This window comes from Anomaloglossus baeobatrachus, chromosome 5, assembly GCF_048569485.1.
Source record: "Anomaloglossus baeobatrachus isolate aAnoBae1 chromosome 5, aAnoBae1.hap1, whole genome shotgun sequence".
Classification (NCBI taxonomy): Eukaryota; Metazoa; Chordata; class Amphibia; order Anura; family Aromobatidae; genus Anomaloglossus; species Anomaloglossus baeobatrachus.
The window spans coordinates 302486589-302510580 of record NC_134357.1 but is presented as its reverse complement, the minus strand read 5'-3'; the positions used below and the strand labels follow the sequence as shown (position 1 = coordinate 302510580).

The following is a 23992-nucleotide window of genomic DNA, read 5'->3' as shown; positions in this document are numbered from 1 at the left end:
CCACCATAGGTACAGAAACAAAGCATCTAAATGCTCATCAGTACAGAAATTCATCATTAGAACCCCCAGAAGTACAGTAATACATCCATATAACCCCTATCACTACAGAAACAGCATCAAAACCCTCATCAGTACAGGAATTCATCATAAGAATCAGTACATGGTACATCAATTGTAATGTCAGGTCAGCCCTGTATGTATATTTATCTCATGAACCTAGAACGTTTAGTATGTCCTTAACAATGGTAAGCTTGTAGAGCTGTAGGGGAAAAAAGCGCAATAGGGTCTTACCCGGTATGAGGGTAGAGAGACAGAAAGAGGTACACTCACCTGGTAGGGTTGTGCAAGTCACAACTCCTTATGATCGCATGTGAGTGCCTTTTTGCGGTTTAGCAGCGGCCTCGGAATGCAGTATATAATATATAGGTCAGGTAAAGAGAAAACCGGTTTAAAGGGTGCGCTAAAAACCACTGATGCTGTAGATGAAAAATATTTCCTTTATTTCATAATTCTACGCATTTCAGAGACATCTCCGTCTCCTTCCTCAGGAAAAGAAATCATATTACAAAAAAGGGGCAACAGAACCTATATATAGGAAAACCAGTAGCCACGTATGCATTTGAAAAGTGAACAGCCCATATGACTCAGAGCCCTAACAATGGTAAGAAGATACTAGGAGTTGTAGTTATCAATCATTATCAGACCATACAGTAACCACAGTACTGATGAGAATTAGTCAATATCACAAATAAACATTTACGTCCAGGTACCTTATAGATTATGTTGTCTCTGATCGGAGTTGTTCTTTTTCTTTTCTTTATCTTGTCCGGGTGCCATGATGACTTTTCATGGCCACAGCTCGTCTCCGCAGACTTCCATCTTCTCCGCTTTTCTGTAGCACTTCCCGACACGATGCCTAAAAAATAAGTGTGTCATTATAATGTCCCTAAATAAAAATATCTGCCCTACACTGTATTCCTGAATAAATAATTTGCCCCTCACTGTGTTCCCTGCACAAAATATTACGCACACACAGTCCCTTGTATGGTACATGCCCTCCACACTGCTCTCTCCTTTCCATACTGGGCCCTCTCTTCACACTGTCCTCTACATTGTGTCTCCTTATACTGCCCAGTCTCTATACTGTTCCCTCTCATCACACTCCCCCCTCCTCGCCATACTGTCCCCTCCTTGCTGTGGCCTCTCACTATCTCCCAATGAAGCCCCTTCTACATACCGCCCCCACCCACACTACCCAGTCATATTTGCACCCATCCCGCCCCCACCCTAACCAGTCTTTATTATGTGCCACCTCCCATTTTTCTCATCCTATACGGTCTCATAACGACCTCCATTGTCATCACCCCCTTGCTCCCATCACCCTCCTCATACTGTGTCCGCACCCATTCCCACTCCTCATATTGAGTCTGCACTCATCCCTCCTCATACAGTGTCTGCACCTATCCCCCTCACTCCTCATACTGCGTTCTCACTCATCCACCGTTTCATACTTTGTCTGCACCCATCCCACCAATTCACATACTATGTCTGCACCTATCCCCCCTCTCCTCATACTGTCTCCACACCCATCCCCCTCCTCATGCTGTGTCCACACCAATAACCCCTCCCTCATACTGTGTCTGCATCCATTCTCCCTCACTCCTCATACTATGTCCACACTAGAGTTGAGCGCGGTTCGAGGTTCTCCAGTTCTAGGCTCGAGTGATTTTGGGACCTGTTCTAGATCGAACTAGAACTCGAGCTTTTTGCAAAAGCTCGATAGTTCTAGAAACGTTCGAGAACGGTTCTAGCAGCAAAAAAACAGCTAATTCCTAGCTGGCTTTCCGCTGTAATAGTGTAAGTCACTCTGTGACTCACACTATTATGAAATTTCAGTGTATAGTGTGCGGGAACAGCACCTTCAGATCACTGCTGTTTGTATAATGGCGATCGCCATTTTTTTTTTTTTTTCCTTGTCTTCCTTCCCTAAGCGCGCGCGTGTAGTGGGGAGGGCCATTATCTCAGCCAATCCCAGACACACACACAGCTAAGTGGACTTTTAGCCAGATAAGCAACGGCATGTGTGATAGGATGTCCATGTCACATGTCCCTGCATTATAAAAACGGACATTTTCCTCCAGCACGCCATTATCTGCCTTCTGGGTCCTTGGTGTCAGACATCACTGGCGCAGCTCTGTCCTGAGTCCTATCGCCGATACAGCTGTATGCGCTCCATACACAGCGCTGGACAGCTTAGGGAGAGCACTTTCTATCAGTCCTTTTAAGGGCTCGTACCGGCAGGGTCAGAGCCATAGGTGACAGGTCCTGAAAACAGAGACAGCGTCTGTGTAGCTAAGGTCAGGGATTTCCTCGCTGCATTTCCCCATTGGGAGGGAATAGAAAGGAAGGCTTCCATTCCTCTACCCAGAGCCCCACAATCCTGGCACTGTACCCTCCTGTCCTCTGCACACTCCAACTCATTATAACTAAGCCATTATACTAGCAAACACTGAGTGTACCTAGTGGCATCCTAAACGTGGCTATTGGACTTCTGTATAGTCCCAGTAGTGCACAGATATTTGCAGCACGTCTGCCTGCATTACACACTCAAACTCATTATAACTAAGCCATTATACTAGCAAACACTGAGTGTACCTAGTGTCATCCTAAACGTGGCTGTTGGACTTATGTATAGTCCCAGTAGTGCACAGATATTTGCAGCACGTCTGCCTGCATTGCACACTCAAACTCATTGTTACTAAGCCATTATACTAGCAAACACTCAGTGAACCTAGTGGCATCCTAAACGTGGCTGTTGGACTTCTGTATCGTCCCACTAGTGCAAAGATATTTGCAGCACGTCTGCCTGCATTGCACACTCAAACTCATTGTTACTAAGCCATTATACTAGCAAACACTGAGTGTACCTAGTGGCATCCTAAACGTGGCTGTTGGACTTCTGTATAGTCCCACTAGTGCAAAGATATTTGCAGCACGTCTGCCTGCATTGCACACTCAAACTCATTGTTACTAAGCCATTATACTAGCAAACACTGAGGAAACTTAGTGCCATCCTAAACGTGGCTATTGGACTTCTGTATAGTCCCAGTAGTGCACAGATATTTGCAGCACGTCTGCCTGCATTGCACACTCAAACTCATTGTTACTAAGCCATTATACTAGCAAACACTCAGTGAACCTAGTGGCATCCTAAACGTGGCTGTTGGACTTCTGTATCGTCCCAGTAGTGCACAGATATTTGCAGCACGTCTGCCTGCATTGCACACTCAAACTCATTGTTACTAAGCCATTATACTAGCAAACACTGAGGAAACTTAGTGGCATCCTAAACGTGGCTATTGGACTTCTGTATAGTCCCACTAGTGAAAAGATATTTGCAGCACGTCTGCCTGCATTGCACACTCAAACTCATTGTTACAAAGCCATTATACTAGCAAACACTCAGTGAACCTAGTGGCATCCTAAACGTGGCTGTTGGACTTCTGTATCGTCCCAGTAGTGCACAGATATTTGCAGCATGTCTGCCTGCATTGCACACTCAAACTCATTGTTACTAAGCCATTATACTAGCAAACACTCAGTGAACCTAGTGGCATCCTAAACGTGGCTATTGGACTTCTGTATAGTCCCAGTAGTGCACAGATATTTGCAGCACGTATGCCTGCATTGCACACTCAAACTCATTGTTACTAAGCCATTATACTAGCAAACACTGAGGAAACTTAGTGGCATCCTAAACGTGGCTATTGGACTTCTGTAAAGTCCCACTAGTGCAAAGATATTTGCAGCACGTCTGCCTGCATTGCACACTCAAACTCATTGTTACAAAGCCATTATACTAGCAAACACTCAGTGAACCTAGTGGCATCCTAAACGTGGCTGTTGGACTTCTGTATCGTCCCAGTAGTGCACAGATATTTGCAGCACGTCTGCCTGCATTGCACACTCAAACTCATTGTTACTAAGCCATTACACTAGCAAACACTGAGGAAACTTAGTGGCATCCTAAATGTGGCTATTTTACTTCTGTATAGTCCCAGTAGTGGACAGATATTTGCAGCACGTCTGCCTGCATTGCACACTCAAACTCATTGTTACTAAGCCATTATACTAGCAAACACTGAGGAAACTTAGTGGCATACAAGAAGTGGCTGTTGTACTCCATTAGTGCCCCACTGGTGCCAAGCTATGTGCAGCACCTCTGCATGACACCCTCCTGCTCTGTTTTTAATAAGCTATAATGATAGCAAAAAATACTGCAACTTAGTGGCATACAAAAAATGCCTGTAGGACTCCTTTATTGTGCCACTTGTGCCAAGCAATCTCAAGCACCTCTGCATTCTACCCTCATGCACATTTTGCTATGCTAATTTTATAGCAAACTCAGGGAATTCCTTGCTGCATTTGATCATTAGGAGGGATAGAAAGTGAGGCTTCTTTTACTGTCCTGGTACCCACAGAACACGGCCACTGTACCCATCTGTCCACTTTTGCCACGCTATTTAATTTGCCCAAAGAGCTGACTCTTTTTCTGCCATCCTAAAATTGTCTGGAATACTAAGTTAGTGTTCCTTTGCTGCCAAGCAAGGTACAACACATGTGCATTCTACACTCCTTTCCATTTCTGGAATGCAATTATTAACTGCAGGTAGTCCAGGCAATCTGTGACGAAGGTGCAGGCGTGGATATAATGTAGCCTGCATCCAATGATGGTTCTCTCGATGTCTGACAGCTCAACAATACCTTCTGTTTCCACTTCCAAAACAAGTGATGACCTGCCAATCACACTCCCTGTTGCGGGTAAAGGAGTGGAAGTTCAGTGTGAAAAACCATGTGTGACTGCTGTCCCCACAGTCACAGAGGATGAAGAGCACGCAGATGCACTTGATGGGGCAGGCGGTGGTTGCACAGGCATGCTAGGCCGCATTGTAGCACAGTGAAATTCACATTGCGACTTATGCTTCATTTTAAGTCGTGTACAGGGTGGGCTCCCCAGTATGCAGCAAAACCAGGCAACAGGAAAAGGACTCTAGGCAGTTGGGTTGATAAATGATTGTTTAACTTTACCAAAACAAACAATAAGAACCATGCATACAATTTAAATAATTGAACAATCTATTCTGTTGCCTACTACCTGCTAATCCCTCTGTGTAGCAGTAATTGTGTGTTTGTGCGTGTGTGTGTGTGTGTGTGTGAACATGACTTACCAGTGGCGCATCACAAGAGCTTCCAAGTTATCTACCTAAACATAGACAAAACACATTACCCCCCCTGAATACCCTTGTTAGCTGAAGCCTCACAGATAATGCAGATGATAACAGTGTGAATGCAAACCACACAGCTCTGCAACACAGTCATGGAAATCTTGAAAAGCAACAGTCAATGCAAACATGTGTTGCTGTCCCTCTATGATTTAAACTGTACGTGACAATTTGACAGTGCAGAGGCAGCAAGTCTTATTGTCTATATAGTCGGCCTACCCAGAACAGATATGTGTTTTGCTAATAAAACAAAGTGTTGCGTGCCCGCATTATTGTCTGGGCACAGCCTACCGTACCCGGGTACTGTGATGTCCAGTTTCCAGAAATACAGACTTTCCGCTCCTCTCATGGTAAACAGTATAGACAGCACCGTAAGAATGTTGGTCTGTGACACAGGATGCTGCTCACTGACGTTACAGTGCTCATCATCAAAGTACAACACAACTCCCCTCACAATTGAACGAAGTGTTTCCGCGGTGGCTCCTTGCTGTAACACACACCTTTAGCTTTTCCTTCTGTTCATAGACAGCATCTCCAAGTCCACACCCGAAGAGCAATTTTATATTGCTATAGTGACCAAAGGCAGATCCAAAAAAACAGCAGCCCCTTGTGTGTAGTCTGCAACAATGCATGCAATGAACGGCAAATAAGCATATTGCGTTGACAGTTGCTAAAGCTGAGCAATACACCTTCACGCTGTCAATTCATATCCATGTGATACTTCATGGAGGAAGTACTCAAAAGTGTGAGTTTTTGCCTTCTACTTACAGATTGTTGACAAATCTTACAGATTCCATGACTTGGGTGATCCTTTGCAATGTCCAAAAATTCACAGGCTAGGAAAGGCTTACAGCCCATGCGACCTGCATAGCCAACACGACTTCTGCTCAGAGTCAAAGTTGTGGTCCAGGATTCAGTTGTTGACGTGCTTCCAGTACTTTGTCTCTGGCCAGGAAGACGCAACGTAATCTCGTCGTCAGTAGCATCCTCCTCCACCTCCTCTGCTGACCTCATCAACTGGCTGACTTTGGTTTGACAGTAAGTGTGGTCTCCAACCTCATCAATAACCCTGTGTGTTTTCATTCCCCTCGTCCTGAGTCCTCCGAGACAACCTCTTCCTGCCCTGACCGAATAGTAAAGTTGTCCTTCCAATCAGGTATCTGTGCTCCTCATCATGTTCCCCATTGTCTCCACCAGGAGGATTTACTTTTTGGAAATGAGGGTGTAGATTAGGCTCAGCACCTTCTTCATCGGGGCCTGGATCCCACTCACAAAGCTTCTGGCCATCTGCGCAGATCATTTCCCCTATCTCATGGAACTCGCTACCTCAACACGTCAGATTATCTGCTACACACGCAAGCTTCAAAATGAATCTGAAAACTCATCTGTTCAGAAATGACTATAACCTTCAATGACACTACCACCATACGTACTTGACGCTCAACCTAAACCACTCCTACTGTCTCCTGCCAAAAATCCTTTAGAATGTAATCCCGCAAGGGCAGGGCCCTCTTCCCTCTGTACCAGTCTGTCTATAGTTACTTGTATATGTATTCTGTATGTAACCCCCTTCTCAAGTACAGCACCATGGAATCAATGGTGCTCTATAAATCAATAATAATAAAAAAAATAATAACTTCCTTGTCTGTACTCATTGCAGCTTTGGAGCAGACCTCTGATTCCCAGGCTATAGTGCGACTGAACAGCTATGCAAACTCAACCATCTCTGTCACCCCATACTCAGCAGGGCTGGTGGAAACTTGAGAGCTATTAGGAAGCAAGTGCGATTGGATTGACACCACAGAGGAATGGAGTATTTGGGATCTTGAAATTGGGGTGGAGGAGAGGCCACTTTATGGAGCACTTCAGATCCATTGAAGCAGCTGCTGTTTTGGCCTCATCTACATTTGTTAGCGATGGTCGTGTCCATGAAAAAAGGGATCATATCAGATTATCCATGGGAAGAAGTACACCTGTTCTTTTGGATGGTATTTGTTGTTACAAAACGGTGACGCCTTAAACGCAAGCAGCCTGCTGCGGTTTCAGTTGCGCCCAGGCATCAGCTGCCATTTAGGCCTGTGCCTCGGGTTGTCCAGCTGGCTGCTTTCTCCTCCACGTCTAAGTGTGGAGAGGCAGCTAGTGCGCATGCGTGTGCCGATTTACCCCAGCCGCAGCCTAACTCCAGTGTTTCGCCTAGTGAGTATGCTCAGCCTGACTGTGCCATTCCTGAGGCTAAGTCTTCATTTCAGGCTACAGCGCATGCTCCCACACTTAGTGCGAAAAGCCTCTTTGCACAGGTACTTGCACTCCGTGCCGGGTCTAAGTCCTGTGTTGTGCCTAGACACCATGCTAAAGCTGATAGTCTTTTTTCAGAGACTGTATTTCACGCAACTGACCATGGTCAGGCACTTACTGCATCAGAAACTAGGTCCGGTAATGAACTCTTTGGCCCTGCCCCTGATGTGGGGGGCCCATTTAGACCACAGGGCATCAGGTGTCCTGACGATGTGGCCAGGCCACTCCCAAATGGCTTGCAGAGGCCCGCCCCTATGACTTGTCACCTCATTATTGATGGTCAGACGATGACTGGTGAGGTGTTTGGGTCATGACAGCCATGAGGTCATCATTGAAGTTGCGGTTCCAAATAGGACGCTAGTTATGCCACTCATGACGTATCACTCTGCTTTTGTCTCCAGGAGGTGCATTGTGGTCCACCCTGGTTTGGGGCGGACCCAGGTTATAAAAGGGGCTGGAAACAACAAGGAGGTGCGCAGTCTTCTATTATGCTCCGAAAGAGCACACCTCCATGTGTTGAACCCATTGCGGCTTTAGGCCAGAGGTAGGCAGGGATAGGGCGTCGATGCAGGCCGCCACCACAGTTGGTAACGCAGAACGGTTAAGACCAGCTCCTGTCTTACAAGTCCTGCTTGTGCAGCCCAGTGGCATTAACAGGCCTGCTGCTGCTGATGCGCCTGCTGTCCACAGGTGTGGCCCCAATGCACACGGTCAGCGTACTGAATGGCCCCTGTGATGTTAACAGGGAGTTCCTGGGCTGAGTGGGCGTGTGGACCCTGTGACGCTAACAGGGCTCCCAGTCTCAAGATCCGAGTGGCGTCTAACTTGGTTCAGGCTACTATTAGTTTCATAGCCACACAGCTCTGTATCCTCCACCGAACCTTCCAGTTGCCAACCTCTCCTTTTCCATCTGGGAGCACGGTGGACACTGACTGCTGATGGGGATATATACCTTTCTCTTTCTTTTCTTATTAATTTTCGTTATATAGCAGTAACATAGTATATACCACCTTATCCAAATCTGCCAGTCCCACCGTAACAGATGGTGTTTCTTCATCAAATGTTACTTTTGCTTAACCACCAAACCCACGGACCAAAACTTTTTTCCCCTTTCCAACACACCTGTTCCCCTTTCCACCAGCATCTGTCCTTTTTCAACTCATTTTGTATATGACCAAAAGTGCAACTCTGCAGGGACACCGTACTCAATGCCATCTCAGCACAGCAGCCAGCCCTCGGTCCCTCAGATGTGGAAAAGTAAAAGACCATTTCCTCCTATCCATGACAAAGCGTTGAGATTCACTCTGTGCAGCACTGGTGTTTAGTGGAAAAGCAGATCGAAGATTGCGTACCACCTTCTGAAGATACTCCTGTACACATGCGTCCCTTTCTATGGCAGGAATTATTTCGCCAAATTTTGTCTTGTACCGGGGATCTAACAGTGTGGCAACCCAGTAGTTAGCATTACTTCGAATTCGTACAATCCGAGGGTCATGTTGTAGGTAGTGCAGCAAGAAGACGCTCATGTGTCTTGTGCATCCATGAGGACCAAGTCCTTGGTGTCTTGGTGGCAGAGAGGTGAGAATCGTGCCTCCTTCCTCTGCCCTCTCCCCCCAACCTCGCACAACTGAAATGTGAGCAAGCTCTCACTCATCTGCTGAGTCTTCCATGCCCATCGCAAGTTCGTCCTCCATTTCTTCATGGCTCCTGCACCTTCCTCAACAATTTTTGCTGATACTATGCGCCCTTGTTAATCCCTATCCCCCACCATAACTGCTGCCTAGGTGCCGCTTACCGTATGGACCTTGTAGATCTTATTATTCCTTCTGCATATGACTTCTCCTGTACTTCCTCACCTTCCTCTTGGACCAATACCTGACTCCGAATAATGCTTACAGTGTGCTCCATCATGTAGATGACCAGAATTGTCACGCTGAGAATGGCATTGCCAGTGCTAAACATCTTCGTCGACATTTGTAAACTGTGTAGAAGGGTGCATAGGTCCTTGATCTGACACCACTCCAGCAGCGTGATCTGCACCACCTCTGGATCAAGTTAGCCCAGGGTATACGTCATATCGTATTTCAGCAGGGCTCTGCGGTGCTGCCACACATGCTGCAACATGTGCAGATTCCAATTCCTGCGTGTCAGAACATCGCATTTCCGGCGTTTAACTGCCAGACCCTAAGACTTCAGGAGCGATGAAAGTTGTTGAACTGCTGGGTGCGAAGGATGAAAGTGAGCACATAGCAGCGTGCCCGCTGCACAAGGCCATGTAGGCCGGGATGGTATTTTAAAAATTGCTGGAGAATCAGATTCAACACGTGAGCCATACAAGGCCAGTGTGTCACATTGCCCTGACGTAGGGCCGCAGACAGGTTTGCATCATTGCCGCACACGGCTGTTAAGTCACCAACGTAGTCCACTCAATCAATTTGTACTCTGGTCCCAATGGGAAGACACCACACCCTTTTTTAGGCCCCTCCTGTCTGCAGACCATTGCCAGACAAAGCTATGAACCTCTTGTTACTGTTACCCCCAGTTCAGTTTTATGAGTTTGTGTGCTTGTTACCTGACTACGTTTCCTGCTTGCTGTTTATGTACCTCGTTGGCCGATCCGCATTTCACCTCTGCTTGTTTTCTGATTAAGTCCTGGCCATCCCATTCTGTTCCTCTTCCTCAATTAATGTTTTTGACCCTGCATGACTACTATTCTCTGGAACTGCAGCCTTCCACAGGTATTGATCAACTTGGGCCCTGTGTAATTCCAAATCACTGTATAGGGGTTAAAGGGTTTCAGGTTTCTGGGTGTCCAGCTTGGTGAGTGGCTTGCCTCTAGCCTATCCTTTACAGCCCATCTGAGTGTGTCGATCCAGGCAGGCGTTACACCGTGCCCTCTGCAGAAGGCCATGTAGGCCGGGATAGTGTTTTAAAAATTGCTGGACAACCAGGTTCAACACGTGAGTCATACAAGGCACGTGTGTCACATTGCCCTGAAGAAGGGTCGCAGACTGATTTACATCATTGTCGCACCCGACCTCCCCTGACTGCTGGTTGAGTGTAGACAACCATTGATGAAACTCGGTCTCACTCTCCAGAGCTAACCGTCCACAATTCCTCAGCGGTGTCTCACATTTCCCCTACATTTCAAAGTAAACATTTGACCGCCTGATGGCCTTGAGCTCTGCTGCCAGCATAGTAAGGAGGTGTGTGGGATTCCTTGGGCGCAGTTACAAGGAAGGGTGGCCTGACCACACAGGGTTTGGGCCGAGGTGGAGGACCCACACGAGGTTGAGGAGGCAGAAGTAGTGGAGGAACTTGTACATACAGAGGAAGGATTGACACACAAGTCGTGGGGACGGCAAGACTTGTACAGCAAACCCTTCTCCATCTCTCACCATAGTTACCCAGTGCCCAGTCAGGAACATGTAACTCCCCTGTCCATGCTTACTGGTCCAAGTATCTGTGTTGAAATGCACCCTGTCACACACAGAGTTTCTCAAGGAATCGGTGAGGTTGTGTGCGACCTACTGTGGTAGCGCGGGCACGCCTTTCTTGGAGAAGGAGTGACGACTGGCCATCGGCTCTTGGGGCACTGCAATGGGCATAAGGTCTCAAACATCCTCGGTCTCAAAAGGGTGTAAAGGCAGCCTTTCTGTTGCCAACAAGTTGCAGATGATGAAACTCAACCTCTTAGGCATGTCATGCTCTTCGAAAATCATGTAAAACACAGCGAGGGGACTCCAACCACAGTCTCCCTCGTTTCCACTAATTGGGCCACACTCACCCCACTTGACTGGCATCAGTTGACCCCCATTTTGAAAAAGAAAAAGATGCTTTGCATGAAGCACTCTCAAAAATACGCGTGCCTTTCCCGTCCCCTGGCTGACCCAGGGGAAGAAAAGTCGTCTGAGAGCCATGACTTGTTCATCTTGGTTCTTTTAGAAACACAGCGAGGGGACTCCAACCACAGTCTCCCTCGTTGCCACTAATTGGGCCACACACACCCCACTTGACTGGCATCAGTTGACCCCCCTTTTGAAAAAGAAAAAGATGCTTTGCATGAAGCACTCTCAAAAATACGCGTGCCTTTCCCGTCCCCTGGCTGACCCAGGGGAAGAAAAGTCCTCTGAGAGCCATGACTTGTTCATCTTGGTTCTTTTAGAAACACAGCGAGGGGACTCCAACCACAGTCTCCCTCGTTGCCACTAATTGGGCCACACACACCCCACTTGACTGTCATCAGTTGACCCCCCTTTTGAAAAAGAAAAAGATGCTTTGCATGAAGCACTCTCAAAAATACACGTGCCTTTCCCGTCCCCTGGCTGACCCAGGGGAAGAAAAGTCCTCTGAGAGCCATGACTTGTTCATTTTGGTTCTTTTAGAAACACAGCGAGGGGACTCCAACCACAGTCTCCCTCATTGCCACTAATTGGGCCACACACACCCCACTTGACTGTCATCAGTTGACCCCCCTTTTGAAAAAGAAAAAGATGCTTTGCATGAAGCACTCTCAAAAATACACGTGCCTTTCCCGTCCCCTGGCTGACCCAGGGGAAGAAAAGTCCTCTGAGAGCCATGACTTGTTCATCTTGGTTCTTTTAGAAACACAGCGAGGGGACTCCAACCACAGTCTCCCTCGTTGCCACTAATTGGGCCACACACACCCCACTTGACTTGCATCAGTTGACCCAATTTTCAAGATGAAAAAGATGCTTTGCATGAAGCACTCTCAAAAATACGCGTGCCTTTCGCCTCCCCTGGCTGACCCAGGGGAAGAAAAGTCCTCTGAGAGCCATGTCCACATTGTCAGTGGACAGACACGTGTGCTTATCTGCCAGCAGACCCCCAGCAGCACTGAAGACAGGTTCCGAGAGAACGCTGGCTGCAGGACACGACAAGATCCCCAAGGCGTACGTGGCAATCTCAGGCAATTTATCCAGATTGGAAGCCTAAAATGAGCAGAGTTCAAGTTGCACAGTAATGGCATCGATGTTTCCTTGCATATACTCATATCTGTGTGTCCTCCTCTTTTTCCTTGTCCAGCTCTTTTGTTTTCACATGAGTATATGTCCTTGTCACTTTCCCATGTGTTTGTGTTGTGTTGTGAGTTGTTTGTCACCTTTTGGACACCTTTGAGGGTGTTTTCTAGGTGTTTTTATGTGTTTGTGATTGCCTGCCATTGTTTCCTATGCAGTTTGAGTTTGGTTCGTCGAACGTTCGACGAGCCGAACTCGAACGGGACGTCCGTTCGGCGAACCGACCTCGAGCCGAACCGCGACCGGTTCGCTCATCTCTAGTCCACACCCATCCCCCCTCTCCTCATGCTTTGTCTGTACCCATCCCCCCACTCCTCATACTGTGTCCACCTTCATCCTCCCTCACTCCTCAGTGTGTCTGTACCCATCCCCCTCTCTTCATACTTTGTCTGCACCCATCCCCCTCACTCCTCAATGTGTCTGCACCCATCCCTCCTCACTCCCCATACTGTGTCCGCACCAATCCCCCACTACTGATACTGTGTCCGTACCCATCCCCCCCTCACTCTTCATACTGTGTCCACACTCATCCACCCTCACTTGCCATATTGTGTCCACACCCGCATGCTCCTCATACTGTATCTTTAAATTTAACCCATGGCTCACCATACTCCCGCTCCATTCGGTCCCCATACTATGCCTGCACTTATCACCCCCTTGCTACCCATTCTGGGTTCTCAAATGGCCCATGTTTCATTAAAATACACACCCCATCCCCCTTTTCCCGTTCCGTAATTACAATGAATTTTTGGTGTCATCAGCTCCATTGGAGCACTTCTCACCAGCTCTGTGCACGCCTCTGCGGCGCTGAGGAGTGACATCAGCAGCATGAGCAGCTGACCGGATCACACTGCGTGCTGATGTCGCTGGGTCTGGGCTTCAATTATACTGGTATCTAATAGACGCTAGTACAGTTGATCCCTGGGAGCCAGTCATACAGCTTCTCTGAGTCGCTGTCAGCTTGAGTTCCGGGGACCGCAGTGTTCGGGCCACACTGGACACACAGCATTCACTGCCGAATGATGCATGCTGCTACATTGAAGTTTATCTGTGGGTGGAGCTAGCGAGTAATGTGCTCCAGACCCATAAATGGAGAGGAGCCGCAGCACCAGCCAGCGTCCCCCAGCACAGGGCATGCCCTCCGCGATGTATGTGTCCCTCTCCACCTGAACTGTATGTTCCACCCCCACTGATCTACCGTATATAGGACCCCCCTCCTGAGCTTTATGGGCCCCTGCCCCTCCTGACTGTATGTGGCCCCCCAGCTGGCCCCCCCCAGAGCTTTATATGCCCCACCAGAGCTGTATGTGACCCCCAGAGCTGTATGGGCCCCCCAGAGCTGTATGTGCTGTCCTGGAGAGCTGTATGTGCTGCGCCCCCAGAACCATATGCGGTCCCCCAGAACCATGTATGCGGGCCCCCAGATTCGAATATATGTGACCCCCAGAGCTGTATATGCGGCCCCCAGAACTGTTTGAGCCCCCCCAGTAACATGTATGCCCTCCAGTAATGTGTATGCCCCCAACCCCTCCTGTGATGTATATTCTGTAACCCAACCCCCTCCTGTGATTTATATACTGTGGCTTCCATCCCCTCCTCTGATGTATATACTGTAGCCCCTGCTGCTCCTGTGATGTATATACTGTAGCCCCCAGCCCATCTTGTGATATATATACAGCAGTGTTGGTGTGCACTTTGCGCGGCTATTTCTGTTAAAGTGATGGCCATCACGCAGTGACCTGCACAGCCACATGCCTGAGAGGAGCTGGACGGAGACAAGTGGGGGAGGTGAGTGAGGCTGCTGCCGGCTTCCCCATATTAATAATATCTGTAATGTCTCTGTGTGCATGTATCATGGATATCTATGTATGTCAGTGTATATGACTGTGTATAGATTTGTATGTTTATATGTGTTTTGTGAATTTGTCTTCAAATATGTTTATGTATGTATGCTTGTATGTGCACGTACCTGTGTATGTGTATGTGTCTGCATGTGCATAGGGCCCACTGAGACTCTTTCGCCCGGGGCCCATGAAAACCTGGAGCCGACCCTGACTGTACAGACACATACAAATGTCGCGGGCGGGGAGGGCGCTGCGCTCACCACACTTGGGTTCGGCGCTGCTGCTGCTGCTCGGTGGCTCGAGCGGTGGGCCGGATCCGGAGACTCGAGCGGCGCTCCTTGCCCGTGAGTGAAAGGGGGTAATGCGGTTTGGGGGATTTGGTCCGTGACGCCACCCACGGTTTGTGGTGAGGTTGGGGCACCACCGCTGCCGTTGACGGGGATCCCGGGAGCGATGGCAGGGAGCAGCTGGGATGTTTCTCTCCCCTCCGTGGGTAGGGGGTGGTCCCGGGGCCCGGTGAGGTGGCTGGAAGGCAGGGCTGGACTGGTGCAGGGCCGCGGGGACTGCGCAGCGCGGTGCCGTACGGCACAGTAGTACTCACTCAGCCACAAATGGATGCAAAGTCTCTGTAAAACAAATGGCTGGATGGACGGGTCCCGCAGCCGGCTGCTGTGGTTTCTCCTGGACGGTTGGTGGTGGCTGCCTTTCCCTGCACCTTTTGTGTATCTTCGGTCCCGATGGCTTCCCACCGGTAACCCTCTCCCCAGTGTGTATATGGGCCGGAGGAGCCCTTTTGCCCGCAGGCTCTGGCCCTGGGAACTCTAGCTGTGGCGGTAGCTGTATTTCCCTTGTGCTGGTTGGACGGTTGCCTTCAATCGGGTCTTGGCTGTTTGGAAACCCCTGGGGTTCCGGTCACTAACGGATTTGACCTGTTTAACGGCGACTCCAAGCCTGGTCGGGGTCCGCAGGCCCTGCCGGTTTGTGCTGGCTTCACTTCGCTCCCCGGTTCGGTACCGGCGGGCCACCGCCTCTCCTCGGTCCTACGGTTCCGCATTGATCTGCCTCTCCTGCAGACGGCCACCACCGTCTGCCAACCTTGCTCTCGGTGCCCGGGCCACGTACCCGGACACTGTCAGTTTGCTCCTCTACTACCACTTTACTCCTCACTCTTCCAATTCCCTAACTTCACTCTACTCTCCTCTGACTTCCTTTTTCCGCCTACAGGTCTGTGAACTCCTCAGTGGGTGGGGCCAACTGCCTGGCTCCACCCCACCTGGTGTGGACATCAGCCCCTGGAGGGAGGCAACAAGGATTTGTGTCTGACTGATGTGCCTATCTCGGGGTGGGGGTGTCGTGTTGTACTCCCTGTGACGACCTGACTAGTCCAGGGCGCCACACAAACATACCAGATATATAGGCATATACCATATACAGACACATACACACATGCCAGAGCTACAGGCACATACTATATACATAAATAGGATTCAGCTCCACTTGTATTTTACACAGACGTGCAATCCGATAAAACATCAGATTGCACTTGCACCAGTTTAAAACTATGGCAGGCAGTGTCCATCTGCGACTCTTATCTCATGCCTTATCAACAATTATGAGCTTTATCTTCTCTATGCCAGGCTTATTTGATAACAGGGAAGCTTACATCAGGGGTTGTATGCACTCTGTGATTTTTGTAGGTTTCTCATCTGACATTATCTGCAGCCGATATACACATTTGGCCATCTTTACCTTTGCCACTACAAAAGCTTCAGTGAATCAGTATCTTCATCTCTGCCTCCTGTATAGACAGAAGAGAGAGTGGTTCTGCTTGTATTACTTAATTTTGTGTAAACCATAGCATATCCAGTGTAGAATTAACCAACATCTTATTTAAAAAAAAAAAAAAAAATCTGCGTTAGATCAATCTATGACTAGCTCTGAATATGATACAGTATGTGGTCATCTGTATTTGACATGGTTGAAGGAACTAAATAAATAACATATAGGACAAGATTTTCTTATTTTTCACTTTCTTATTTAGCAGACATGTTTCTGGAAATATGATCCAGGAAATATGACTTTTTTGGGGCAAGGGCCAGTTTCAGGGTTTCTCTATTATGTATGTCTGCTGTGCCCTCCACTGTTTGAGAATATAATAGGTGACATATTTGCCCTCTTTTTGAATCCAGTATCCAAAGCATAGCTAGATTCAAATTATTATTATTATAATAAATTATTATTATTATTATTATTATTATTATTATTATTATTTATTTATAGAGCACCATTGATTCCATGGTGCTGTACATGAGAAGGGGGTTACATACAGAATACATAAACAAGTAGCACTTGCGTTCCACAATTTTGGCATGAAAAAGGCACATTGTCTAGATTGTACCTAACTGAGAACACCATACTGTAAATATTCTGTTAATTGTAACTTTGTAATTATTTGTGACCCTTTCAACCCTAGCTTGAACCACCAATGTGGCTCTGATACAATAGATGCACTCCTGGTGATAGGGTCCAGTGCTGCTGAATAATAAGCCATAGGTCTCTGCTGTAAACCAAGTTTTTGGGCCAATTCAGGCTGCTATCTTGTAACCTTCCTTCTTTTGCTGGGCAATACAAAAGGAAAATAGATAAATTATGTTGTAAAATGTGAACAGAACAGCAAGCAATAAATTATCCTGATACATATACATTTCTTTTCAGCATTGATGTCATTGCAACAATATATATTACCAGTGAATTTTGAGGACCTTGTGATAACACAGTCTCTGCATACTGTAAACTATTTATGTCCATGAAAGGAAAAAACAAAACAAATAAATGTTGGCAGTCTGAGAGCAGAGGCATGGAATAAAAGTGGATTTCCAAGTACATCACCATAAAATGCTTTGATGATTTCCCACAGAAAACCATCATTCACATACACAACAGATTTCCCTGCTCCAGTATCTATTAAGAAAGCTAAACTTCTATCCAAAGTTAATTTAACCATTGGGGTAGGATCAGTTAAATAAAAACAAATTATTGCTAATTACTTTGAACAGACAATAAGACAATGAACAGGGAGGAGTTGCTCTCCCTCCACACTGCTCTTTTTAGTAAAGCAAAAACTTAGCCCTTTTTGTTCAAGCTTGAAGCATACCCCCCTTTTTTTCTTCACAAAAGCTGCTCTAATGTAAGCTCTCCCTCCTACATCTCCCTGAACTGCTTCCTGAGGACAGTGTACAGAGTATCGAGTCCCCGAGTCTTATATAAGACCCAACAACACTATACAGGTGGCCAATCACAGTAATGTAATCATAACATGGCTATGGCATTTCTGTGTATGACAGGCAATCTCCACATGTTGATGCGTTTAATGGTCACGAAACATGCTGGGCAAAGACTTGAGCTTTCGCTTGATCACCCACGATACTCAACAGTAATACGCATACCTGAGTATTCAGCACTGGAGAGCACGCTTGTGCATCACTATTCCCATTACTTTGGTTTTCCTTTAGTCCCTTGTACATTATACATACAGTATTGTGGGTCACCCTTTTTGGGCTTTGCATCTTGTCTCTATAGCTTTCAATAGGCAGGTATGATAAAGTCCGGCCTGGGTCCTGCTCTGCTCCATCTATTGAGGTCTGCTGGCAAATAGCAAGGTGAACTTCAAGAGATAGCGTCAATCCTGATTGGGGACACCTTGTTGCGGTGGGATGGCTTTTACGTTCTTTTAATTAAAATAGTATCAATTAAGTACTCTAATGTTACTGACTTGTACTATTACTATTTACTTAATGCGGGGTATGTCCTTATTTGTTTTTATCTTAGCTTTCATCTTCAGTAGTGGACAATGAATGAATGAATGAAGTTACAATAGAAAATAACATTTCAGCTCACCTGATAACGTGCACAGTGCAGGGCAGCTCCATGGACAATCCAGAAGTAGAAATAGTACCAGCACAAATCCTTAAAAAAAAATACATTTATTCAATGCAAAAAGGTATACAATCAAGAAGATAGATGGATAAAAAATATAAACTAATACAAGACAGGTACAAGTAACGCTTTTCTGGCCCAAAGTGACCCTTAGTGTCAACCTAATTGAGACTAAGGGCCAGAAATGCGTTAGTTGTACCTGTCTTGTATCAGTTTATATTTTATATCCACCTAACATCTTGTTTTTATGCCTTTTTGCATTGGATACATTTAAAACATTTTTTTTACAGATTTGTACTGGTATTAGTTCTACTTTTGGATTGTCAATGAAGATAGTTCTGTTGAATGTCAAACAGCCACTGCCAAGTATTACACTTCATCACCTATTCACCTATTATTATCTGAATCTTTTAAGATTGTCATTATTTTTCTTTCCTTGCCTAGTAATTTGGAATTAGAGATAGCCCAGTATCATAAGGACGTCCACCTTCACATTTCCACTATTCTCCAACTCAATCTCCTACCACACGATGATGCTGGAACTTCCAGACTGACTGTTCTCCCATTCCACCTCTCAGTGGTCAATAATGGTCTGATCCTCCCCATGTTACTAGCTGTAAGTATCTAAATTTAGGTTCTAATTAGTTGTTCCCTTGTCTACAGTGTGGTTGACCAGCCTTTTTCCATCTTCCACAGTCATCTTTTCTGTTTTCTGCATTTTGTTTTTTATATATGGAGCTGGCTGCTATAAAAGATTTTTGTTCTACAAAGGCATCTTACTCTCCAAATTGGACACAAGTTATTATAGGACTGACTTCTGCAGTTACTGGATTTCTGCATTTTGCAAGGACTTGGCTGACTAAGTCTGTGATAGACCAATATCAGGAAAGCCCTTGGTCTTTTATCAGCCTGTACGATGTAGCCATGCTATCTCGGATACAGGTAGCACTGTCTGCCTTTCTACTATTTCTTGTCATGATAAAGGTGAGACTCACTAAAATAGTGATATAATATATGGTTACTATGAATGCCATAGATGAATTATACAAATAGCGACAAGGGCAACAACATATTTTCTTTTGTTTAGGTTTCCCTACAATTGCGATTTGTACGGAGATGGTCAGTTTTTGGAAAGACATTTCAAAAGTTAAAGCTGGATGTATTGGGATGCTTAGTTTTTATCACAATTTTATTCCTTGCACTTATTCATTGTGTAAGTGTGGTAAGTAATAAATCATTAAGTGTTGTAATACAGTGACAAGCAAAAGGGTAACAATGTTTTGTACTTTTGACTTTCAGGCTCCATATCTCACCATCCACTACATCTGTGAGCATGAGACTTCATGTTGGTCAGATGTTTGGCCTTTGTAGCATGCTAAATGAGTTGCCCCCTCCCCTTCCATTATGTACTAATGTCCTACATTCTGTACTAATGTCCCCCATCCTGGGCTACATCCTGGTATATATGTCCCCAATCCTGGTAAATATGTCCACCATCCTGTTATATTTGTCCCCGTCCTATTATATATGGCCCCATCTTAATAAATGAATCTCCAATCCTGGTATATATATCCTCATCCTGGGCCCACCCTGGTAAATATGTCCCCATCTTGATATATTTGTCCTCATCCTAGGCCCATCCTGGTAGATATGTCCCCCATCCTGATAAATATGTCTCCTATCCTGGTAAATATGTCCCCATCCTGGTATATATGTTCCTCATCATCTTATATATGTCCCCATCTTGGGCCTATCCTGGTATATATGCCCTCATCCTGGGCCTATCCTGGTATATACTGTCTCTATCCTAGTATACACTGTCCCCATCATGGTATATATGTCCCTCATCCTAGGTCCATCCTGTTTTAAATGTCCTCATCCTGGGCCCATTCTGGACCAAAAACTTTGTACTCACCTTGCGCCGCTGCCATGTTGCACGGTGTCCTCTGTAGTCAGCACACAGTGTCCGGCATCTGAAATTGGATAGCGCTGGGCCAGGCATGTACATGCCAAAGTCAGCCACTGTTTGCTGCGCAACCACCTGACGAGTATCTGTGCTGCAATGCATTTCATCTGGATGTGCACCCTCAAACACACATCCAACTGAAGCAGGCACAAGGGATGGCGGGCCTACTGTGCCCGACCGTGGTCGTGTACTCTGCAGCTGCGATCTTTTCGCCCCTGCATAGGGGTCTTCATGAGACAATTCTTTTAACCTTTTGTAAAAAGAAATTTATCCTTTACATGAGGAACATGAATATAACATATAGTATTCTCTATCTCCATAAAGGTATCCATTGTGAAAGGATCTACAAACTGTCTTCATATCCTACAGTATGGTTTTGGATTTAATTTTCTACTGAAGCGCATTCCTTTGGCAGGATCATTGTTTGGATGCATCCTTCTTATGGTGTGCAGAGGATTTTTATGTGGTTTAGTACTCAGCATTCATCGCAGTATTCGAGCTGAAATCTACCGCCCAGCTTTGGAACTTCAAGATCACGAGATGATTGACTTTCTTGTCAAAAGGTTCAAACTATGGTTGGGAGTCAGCAAAGTAAAAGAGGTAAAACTCTTCCTACTTATATAGTCTTCATATAACCATGTGTCCATGTAGTTATGATGACAGAACAGCCGAGGTAAATTTGGCTCAGTTAATTTGTAGAATGCAGATTGATTACTGTTTTCATTATAGCTGTGTTGTTGTGTTTTAGACATATGTCCTGATTCATTAAGACTGGCGTTTCATACTCCCGTCTTAATGAGGGTAGTGTAGGAATAAGAAATGCCAAATTTATTAAAAGGCACAAGTTACTTAAAGGGAATCTGTCAGCAGGCTTTTGCTTCCTCATCTGAGAGTATGATGTAGGCAAACAGTCCCTCAATCCAATGATGTATCACTTAGTTTCCTGAATACAGTGGATCTACCATAATCAGTTTTTAGATTTGGCATGTAGCAGTGCTCAAAAAGTTGCTCCTGCCCACACCAGGCTCTCAGTGTACAATATTTATAGACAGTGAGCTGCTAATCACAGCAGCTGACCTAGTCCAGAAATGATAATCTCCTGAACCTAAAACAAACGTTGCAGGTAAACCATTGCACACAGTGTGAAAATAGACACATCACTGAAATTTTTATGTTAACCTATACCATACTTTATATTACATAGCAAAAACCTGCTGACAGATGAATTCAGCACATTTTATCATTACGGGCATAAGAATTACCGCCACGTTTGATGAATTTCATAGGTGGGCCTAACCATGCCGTAACTGTCCCTGCCTCAAGCTCTGCTTATTTTTGTGGAGCTGCTTGAAACTGGTGTGAGAACAGCAAAAGTAAATACATTTTTGATTACCACCATATAGCACAAAGAATTCCAACTGTACACTGTGCTTCACTTTTTCTGGCATAAATACTTTGATGTATGGGCCCTATAGTCTTTTTTAATCTTATTTTAAATTCAAAATAGTGAATTTATCTACCTTGGCTGAATTGGATTACTATAAATTCATGTTTCAATTACTTCATATTAAGAAATTTCAATAGCTAAAAAGAAATGTCTATGTATTCTTGCAATATAATGTCCCTCCTTAATAAAATAGAAACCATCCAAATAAAAGACAAGTTGTAGCTGAGCGTCCAAAACTTGCATATATATATATATATATATATATATATATATATATATATATATATATAGCTACATATAACGTTATTTAGGTGAAAAAAAGACATTAATTCATCATTTCAACTATTTAAGTAATAATTGAACCAGTGGAAAGCTGAATAAGTACATTGGCCAATGATATGCAATCTTACAACCCAAAATTTGTTTCTGACGCAGATAATGAGGATAAATGATTAAACGTCCTTCTCCTATCATTAGTAATTGTAACTTATTTGGCACTGCGTTCTCATTTTGTGTACCATTCCAAAATTTGACTGCTCTAACTGTAAATAATCCTTTCCTATATTAGCACTTGATTAAGATTACTAGTAATTATATTAATAAATTGAAAATGTATCTATTTTTGCTATAATTATCTTCTCTTTTCCCTTTTTAGTATCGGCACAAGGTAAAATTTGAAGGTTTGGATTCTGGATTAGCAAGATCTTTCACTGCATCATTCCATGGTCGGTCCAGGACAGTGTTATCTAAGCACAGTTTTCAGTATGAGAATGTGGCATCACCAACCAGCCCTAGACCTTTAGTTTCACCTGGTCTAGCTGTAGATCACCTTCCTACCGCAGTGACTAACCTTCTAGAAAAGATGGATAAAGTGACCAATGTCCTTAGGGAAGTGTGCATATTGGAGCAAAAGTTAAAACTTTGGCAAACAATGCAAAAATCATACAAAGTTCCCCAAAAAGAAATAGCATCAGCTCCAGATAATCTCAAAGAACATCACCTGCCTCGCACCTACAGTACTTTTTCAGAGTCTGCTCTCACTCGTCTAAAAGATAAGGGACCCATGTCTGATATCTATGGTATATTTCAAAAGGCAACCCCAGAAAGTGCAAGTTTCTCAATGTTCCCCACTTCTGGTGTTAAAACCCTCCTGACAATGAGAAGACCTCACAGTGAGGAAAGATCCGGCGTTCGTAAACAAAGTGAGTTTATTGTGCAACCAATTCCACCGAAACGTAGAGCTTGGGACTCTGAGAAGCCAGAAGATGCAGTATGAGACGACATATTGTATGTAGGACTAAAATTGTAGACAAAATTGTATGTAGGTTTTCATGAAGGAAAATAAAGCATTGTGCGGTGTTCATTGTAGATATAATTTGGGATGTTTTCCTACTTACTGTATATCTCTGACAGATGCCACTATATAGGCTTCTGTCACTCAGTCACTAATAGGCTCCCATTATAAAATAAAAAACAATTTATACCACACCGTATTCATTTTTTCTGGATTCTTCTGTATGGAAAATCTCAGTCTGCTGAACTATTGCATATGCAAAAAATGATACTGTCACATACCTGCCTAATGGAGGCCAAAGGGACACTCTTTTGACCTCAGTTGGGTGACAGGAGCAGGGCTTGGCAAAGTGCTGCCCGAGGGCAACATCCAGCCCTCTGGCTGTTTCAGTCCGTCACGTGGATCGAGAAAGTCAAAGGGCTGAAAACATTGAACCATGGGCCACACAATGCCTTTCCCCACCACCCATCCCCCCCAGCTGCAGCCCGATGTCACCGCTATTTGCACTCTCAGGAAGCAGCCAGCGATGAACACATTAGTGGAGGATGGGCCACTGGCTCCATCTTCTACCAATCAGCATGAGGCACAGCAGACACAATGACGTCACATCATCATTGCATGTGCTGTGGGGAGCGTCAGTGCACTGAAGGCCGAAGCAGACCGCAATGTAGAACGGGAGCAAGGTGAGTATGTGGTGTTTTTTTTCATGTGTATGTAATTTTTCTATGTATATAGGAGTCTATGTGGGGCTCATAAAGAATATAGGAGGCTATGTGGGACTCATAGTGTATATAGGGGGCTATGTGGAGCTTATAATGTATGTAGGAGTGCATAATATCAATACACTACCTTCAATTCCAGTTGGTTATGCAGTCCACATAAAGGAAAC

At 45.4% G+C, this 23992-nt stretch overlaps 1 protein-coding gene across 1 annotated transcript in view; it reads left to right on the top strand.

The window, feature by feature from the left end:
- The window catches only part of LOC142312750 (polycystin-1-like), a 258417-nt gene extending 235163 nt beyond the window's left edge, over positions 1-23254 (top strand). Inside the window, exons 42-46 of the mRNA XM_075351738.1 lie at positions 18841-19012; positions 19093-19380; positions 19484-19618; positions 20687-20962; positions 22465-23254. Of these exons, the coding sequence (XP_075207853.1) occupies positions 18841-19012; positions 19093-19380; positions 19484-19618; positions 20687-20962; positions 22465-23085 (1492 nt within the window). The 3' untranslated portion in view covers positions 23086-23254. The remainder of the gene's footprint in view (positions 1-18840; positions 19013-19092; positions 19381-19483; positions 19619-20686; positions 20963-22464) is intronic.
- Positions 23255-23992: the final 738 nt, after the last annotated feature.